At 55.7% G+C, this 6,816-nt stretch overlaps 1 protein-coding gene across 1 annotated transcript; it reads right to left on the reverse strand.

The window, feature by feature from the left end:
- Window positions 1-3,865: 3,865 nt before the first annotated feature.
- CHST14 (carbohydrate sulfotransferase 14) lies at window positions 3,866-6,031 on the reverse strand. The gene has a single exon (XM_040226929.1). The coding sequence runs from the start codon at window positions 5,796-5,798 to the stop codon at window positions 4,668-4,670; it is 1,131 nt and encodes a 376-aa protein (XP_040082863.1). The 5' UTR covers window positions 5,799-6,031; the 3' UTR covers window positions 3,866-4,667.
- Window positions 6,032-6,816: the final 785 nt, after the last annotated feature.

Consider the following 6,816-nt stretch of genomic DNA (forward strand, 5'->3'; position numbering starts at 1 on the left):
CTGGCTCACATCTCCTTTCAAGAGAACCTGCTGTGAGAAGGGAATTGGCTGATAGGTCCCAGCTGCTGCACCTCAATCTGCTACGATGTTCGTGTCCCCCCATTTCTGCTCAGTGGAGGACTCTTCCAAAAAGCAGTCTTGGCCTGGGACTCCCCACTAGCCTTGCTGAGACTTTCTTAGAGGGGCACTGTAATCTGAGACTCTTCCCACCCCATTTTTCCTTCCTGCTCTCCTTTCTCAAGGGTCAGGAGACACTGCCTGCCTATTTCTGCTCCTGTTTCTGCTCCCTTCCCCCTTCACAGCTGTTTTCTCCTATTAATCTCTTGCACATCTAATTCTGTCTTGGTATCTGCTTCTCAGAAGACCCAAACTGAAAATCTACTATATTCAGTCTGGATCTACTGGAAAGTAGATTCTCAGGGTGGGCAATTCTGGACAGTTTTATAATAGCTGGAGAGGCCTGTAAACAGAATTGCTTGGGGAATGTTGGAAGATTTGGAGGAAAAGGGCTGAAAAATTAGAGAAAATGAACACGATGCTTTGCAGCAAATGCAGTGAGCTGGGTAACTTGTGATGCATGTCCACCTATGGAGGTCCAAACACCTGATGGAGCTGGGTTTTCATCTCAGCCCCACCACCTCTTTGGGTAAGTTGTTTAGTCCTACTTTCTGGATCTATAAAATGGGAATACTTTTACTTATCTTGTTGCGTGGTTGTAAGAAGGGAGAGGATGATGAGTTAAAGTACTCCACTGTGCGGCTGGCACACGTACTCTCAGTTCAGAGTAGCCATTGTGAATTCTTATTTCCCTTTAGGAAGAGAAAGAATGTCTTTTCTCTTGTTTGAGGCCAGGCAGGCACTGGTTCAATAAATAAATAAAAGCACTGGATTCACCCTGGGAGGGGGCCAGCAGGCTTGCTCTCCTTTTGGCCCCTGGGAAAGGTGAGGGCTGTGTATCCCCTGGGTCAGTGGTTCCACTTGGACTTCAGAGTTTCCTGCAGAAACTCTGTCTGTGTGGTGGGTTGGACAGAGGTGGGAAGCGGAGGGGAAAGGACTTTAGAATTTAAGGTGACATGGTTTCTAGGCAATAGCTTCAGACGGTTGAAAGATGGATCAGAACTGGATCCTGGAGGTGAAGCCAGGACCCAGACCCAGAAGGCCAGGCCTCTTTGGGTTCCCCCTCTTTCCTTTGTTCATAACCCTCAGCTGAGAGAAGTTAAGCTGCCAACGTCATGCTCCTGTGCCCAAGAGGACTCAGTGGTAGGGATGCAGTAAGTTTTAAAGGGGGCTTTATCTTCAGGGTGGCTCAGAGGTTAAAGTGTCTGCCTGGAATGCGGGAGACCCGGGTTCAATCCCTGGGTCGGGAAGATCCCCTGGAGAAGGAAATGGCAACCCACTTCAGTACTCTTGCATGGAGAATCCCATGGAGGGAGGAGCCTGGTAGGCTACAGTCCATGGGGTCACAAAGAGTTGGACACGACTGAGCGACTTCACTCACTTGTTTTCAGAGTCACCAGGCAGTGCGTAGGGCTTGGTTCCATGTGGGGATGAGGATGGACCCAGTGAAAGGGGGAATCCTGAGTAGACAGAGGCCAGGCGTCTAGTCCCGAGAAGGCCCTCGGCCCAACCCTGATGACTCACAGCTCACCACACACCTCCAGCTCTGGCCTGGGTACCCAGTATAAGGCAAGCCCCACTAGGGCTAGCTGCACCCACACGACTCTCTGCCACCTCCGTGGCAGCTTATTAGAGGAAGTCCATTTTACTGAAAGGAACGGTAGACCCCCAGTGAAGTTCCTCAGGGGCTGATTCTATGGAGAAAAAGGACAGAAAGTGGTAGTTTATCTCAGCAGGACCTCTTTTACCTCAAACCCTCCTCCCACACTACAAGGTGTCTGGTTCCGGCTGTCAGGATGCTCTGTGGCCTGGGCCCCTTCCCTGTCTAGTAGAGAGTAGCCAATAAGCTAACCACATCAAGGATGGTATCTCCTTCAGGGCAGGGAATGGCAAATGTTAGCTGGGCTGAATTGGGTTCTCTGCAAATGAAGGAATGAAAGAACTGCAGAGGGAGAATGTGTGTGAATGCCCCTAAATCCACTCACATCCCCACCCCAACCCTCCTTCATCTTCCTTAACCTTCCCATCCCCTCTTCTCTCTACACCCTCACCTTCTACCATCTCTCCCTCTGTCACTCTGCACACCCATGCCCCTACAATTTGGGAGGTCCAAATTGGAGGGACTTCACTCAGGATACTTAACTCTCTCTGTGCCAGGTTCTGCATCTGTAGAACAGGCTAAAACCTGTAGCACCCAGCTGTTGTGGGGTTGAAAGGAGACAAGGGAAACACAGCAGCTGGGCTCGATGCTGCAGGCCTTGGGAGGAAGACTGAGGAGCTGCCTTGGATCTGGGGTTGCAGTTCCCAGCGAAGGGGCAAGAGACTGGGGACAGAGTGGAGATGAGTTGGGGAGGTCCTGAAGGGCTGGAAGCTCAGAGAAGATCTGACCAGTTGGCAGAGGAAGTGAGTGGACACAGTGTCCTGGGTTCTCCCTGTCCCCACAGGCCTCCAAGGGATCAGGTGTTCAATTAGCATTTCAGAGAACATCTATCAAACCAGGTGCTGGGTTGGGCCTTTGACTCATTTTGTCTTTGTTACTCCTCATAGCGATCTACGTGTAAGATAAGCATTCTTCCCATGATACAGAGGAACACATGGAGGGTCAAAGAGATGGTTGGGCAGCTGGTGAGGAGCAGAGGTGGGACTCAATCAATCAGTCTAGGTGATTCCAAGCACAGTACTCTCTGTCCTGCATCAAGATGACCACCTTGGTTCTGCCAGGCCATCTACCTCCTGCTGGTCCCTTGGGCTAGGTCCTGGGAATGTCACGTGAACAGGAAAGATTCAGTCTCACCTTCATGCAATTCACATTCTCTGTGGGAGAGACTGACAAGTAACTGGGCAGATATGGTGAGCATGGTAGGAGCTATCTGAGGTGGAACCTCCAGGAGCTGAGGATCCCACACAGGGGATCAGTTAAGGCCTCCTGCTGAGTCGTGGCAAAGAAACATGAGTGCCCAAAGAAGCCCCTTCCCCCAAATGTGGTTAGTTTACTTCTCCAGTCAGGCCAGTAGCAAGGCCTGGTAAAAGTGACATCTGCAAGGAGGCCCTTCCCGCCTCCTTCCCTCCCTCCCTCAGGCATCACCTCTCACCACAGCCCCAGGTCCCCGAAGTACAGCAGTTCCCATGGGGGACTTATGAACTAGACTAGAGCCAGCTCTGGCCGTGACTGTCTCCCAGGGGCCTGGCAGGCCCTGCCTCCTGTTCTTCAGGTCTGGGGGTCTCTGGAGAGAAGAAGCTGAATGAGTCACACCGACGCCTGTCCTCTACTACCCTGATCGTACTCCTCCCACATTGCTCACAACTTCCTCTGAATCTAAGTCAGCAAAAGCTGGCCCCTCCACTCAACCTTCCTTATAATTCTCCTCCTTGCCTTCCTTATAATTCTCAATGCCAGGAATAACCTCCCCCGGCTCATGCAATGATCCCCCTTTTCAACTGAGGGCCTCCTCGGTCAAGAAGTATTCCTGCCTAAGAGGAGAAATATCTTTACTTACCTTCAGGGAATAATCATGTAGATTTGCTCTAGGCCTGGGGCCTTTCTTAATGGTGGCGCCCCAGAAACTGAGTCAGTGATTGGTATGGCTTATAGGCAGCTCTCAAAGGCTCCAAGGTATGATGGTGGCCCACTGCATTAGCCCTAGCAAGTGACGACTTTCTCTACCTGCAAGCTCTCTCCCCTGTTCTGGGGAGAGGGACATCATGGGGACTTGGTGGACACACAGGAGCTCAGAGGGAGAATCAGAGATACTGACCTTGTATACAAAATGGCTTTATTAAAAAATTCAGCTATTAGGAAAACAAAGCCTTCTCAAAGGTTCTATAAAAAAGTACAAATTTTAAATAAATGCATCAGAAAAGTGGCAGCCACATACATCAGCCACAGTCACAACCCTGGGGGATGGGAGAAAGTGCCCAGAGTTCCAAGAAGAGGCTGGGCACAGGGGTCTTTGGATGCTGTAGGGCCAGGTACTGGAGCTATCAGGCAGGGGCCCTTTCCTTGGAAAAAATGGAAAGAACCTGGCAAGCATAGGAAATTGTAAGTCTGAAGCAGAACGATACAGAAGTCATTTATAAGGCACAACTGACTCCAGCCCTAAGGCACATGAAGTGGACGAACGGGAGATCAGAGCCACATGGCCCCCAGCTCTGGTCATGCTCCTGGCTGGCACCACCTCTGGGCTTGGCTACAGGTTAAATTAAGGTTGATCAAGTGGACAGTAAAATCCCTGCAGGCAGGGCCATGGAGCCGGTCTTGAGAAGAGATGTATTGCCTCACTAGAAAAACTGGTATCTTGCCCTGCCAGGGCAAGAAGGATCACACTGGCTCCCAAGAAACGCCCCTATGGAGAGCACCAGGCCACCTGTCCAACCTTGTCGTCTGAGCCACTGTGGGCACCCGCCCTGGACAAGGAACTTCCAAAGGGCAGTCCTTTCCAGCTAGGCATTTAGACAAAGAGAAACGCTGGAGCCAGGGTTTCACTGTACGGCAACACAGAAGCTGGCATTGTCAAAACCAGTCCCCAACAACTGCTGGCCCACACCCATGGTCACTGGTGACAGGCCTCCCTGGTGACATTAGGCAATGGGTAGGCGAAGAGGGAGAAGTCCAGGATATACTTGGGCAGGACGTCCTGCAGCAGGGCCCGTGGGGCACTGCACAGGTGGTAGTGCAGGCTTTCGGGGCTGGCTGGCCTGTACCAGGCCTGGCGAGCTGGGAATCGGACATGGGGCGGTGCCCGCACCCACTCCAGCACCTGGTTGGCATCTGCCTCCAGCCGCTCATAGGAGCCCACAAAGTCATAGCGCACCGCACAAGGCTGGCACAGGTGGTACACGGGCATCCAGTGCTCGTTCATGCGCTCGGGGTCCTCATCCGCCAGGTATCTCAGGAACTCGGGGAAGGTGACATCGTCCCCCGCAGGGCTGGGCCCCGCTCCAGCCCTGTACCGCTTCACGATCTCAACTCCGTAGCGCTGCTGGTACTCTCGGATCTCGCCAAACTTGTTGCGGTAAGCAGAGAGAAGGCGCTCCAAGGGGTCCCGCACAAACAGGAACTTGAAGTAGTGCTGGAGGCGATAGCGAATCTCGTCAGGCCGCAGGTCGGCCAGGAACACCAGGTCGCTGCGGTGGTCCATCTTGAGGCGGACGTCCACGTTGTCCAAGACGCCCGCCAGCACCTTCAGAACCCGCTTCCAGTTGGAGCAGGCCACCTTGGGCACGTAGCAGTAGAGGAAGCGGTAGCGGTCACTCACGAGGATGTGGCGCAGCAGGGTGCGCCGCTGCCCCACCGGCAAGTCCCAGGGGTCCCGGGGCATGCCCGGTTGTCCGCACACTGCCCGCAAGGTCCGGTTCCGGACGTCCTGCCTCACCTGCAGGTCCGAGTCGCCCGCATCCAGGGACAGCCTCCCAGGCCTGGGGACCGTCCCGCGCCAGACCGCGTCCTCGCGGTTGGGAGGGTGCAGGGGAAGGGGCTTCATCTCGGCCAGGATGCCCCGCTCGATCATGAGCAGCAGCCCGCTGGAAGCCACGATCACCGCGAACATCAGCATGGACGGCAGCAGCAGGGGTGGCCCGCCCAGCCCAGCCCGGGCCCTGCCCAGGGGCGCCCGCCTCAGCGCCCGGCCCAGGGGCTCGGCGCCATTTGGGGCCGCCAGCGGGGTCAGCGGGCGGGGGAACATCGTGCTCCCGGGGCGGGGGCCTGCGTGGGCCAGGCTGATCCCAGGACTGTCCGGGAAGCGGGCTCGGGCTGGGGGCGGGCCCGGCGGCTTGGACCCGCGGAGCCCGGAAGGGATCGGGGAGAGCTACGCTGGCTGGAGGCCCCCGGCGCGCGCGGGGTGGCCCACTCCCGGGATGCGGCGCCGAAGCGGTCGGCGGGCAGCGGGCAGCGCGCGGGCGCGGCGAGGGACCTGGGCCGGATGTCCCGCCCGGCCGCTCTCCTCCCCGGGCCCCGCGGTGACACAGGCGCGGGGGCGGGCCCAGGCCAGGGGCGGGGAGAGGGGCGGGCCCCCTTGCAGTGAGGGGGCTGGGAGGGCGTGTGCGGACCCCTACCCTGGAAAGGACGCCTGAGCCAGGGTCGCTCTGGTCCTCCGGCCTTCGGGCACAAGAGCTGCCGAGGCCCCAAAGGCGGAAAAGACCGAGGCCGCGGTTCCCTCTCCCGCGCAGCACGTGCTCAGGAAGCTGGATGGACAGAACCTGCACGCAATGCTCGGCCGCCGCACCCTATGACCTGGCAGAACCCTTACTCCAACAGGTCTGGAGGCAAGGGGCCGCTGCACTCTTCTCCCAAATTTCTGGAGGTCCCAGTGTGCTCCCCTATCTACTGTGTCGGGCTACTCCAACTAGACTGTCAGGCAGTGACCCTTGGGATTTAAAACAGCACCTGGTTAGTGTTTATCCATTTATCCAATGGATGTCTTGAAATGGAATCTTCTCCTCTCCTGTCTTCCCTCCTCCAGGCCTGAAGAGCTGGGACACTCTGGTGGGGGGCTGGTGACAAGTTGGTACCTCATGACTACTGGTGTGATCAGCACACATTTGAAGGGTGAGGAGCTGGGGCCACTGAGTAGCAACTTCCTTTCCTGGAGCCAAATTGTGTGTTCAACCATGTAGACTAGAAGCAGAGACAGGGAAAGACTTGGATGTCAGTGGACAGTTTGTATTGATCTGAACTGTATCCACACTTCACTCTTACAAGTG

Source organism: Oryx dammah, unplaced genomic scaffold (assembly GCF_014754425.2).
Source record: "Oryx dammah isolate SB20612 unplaced genomic scaffold, SCBI_Odam_1.1 HiC_scaffold_26, whole genome shotgun sequence".
Lineage (NCBI taxonomy): Eukaryota > Metazoa > Chordata > Mammalia > Artiodactyla > Bovidae > Oryx > Oryx dammah.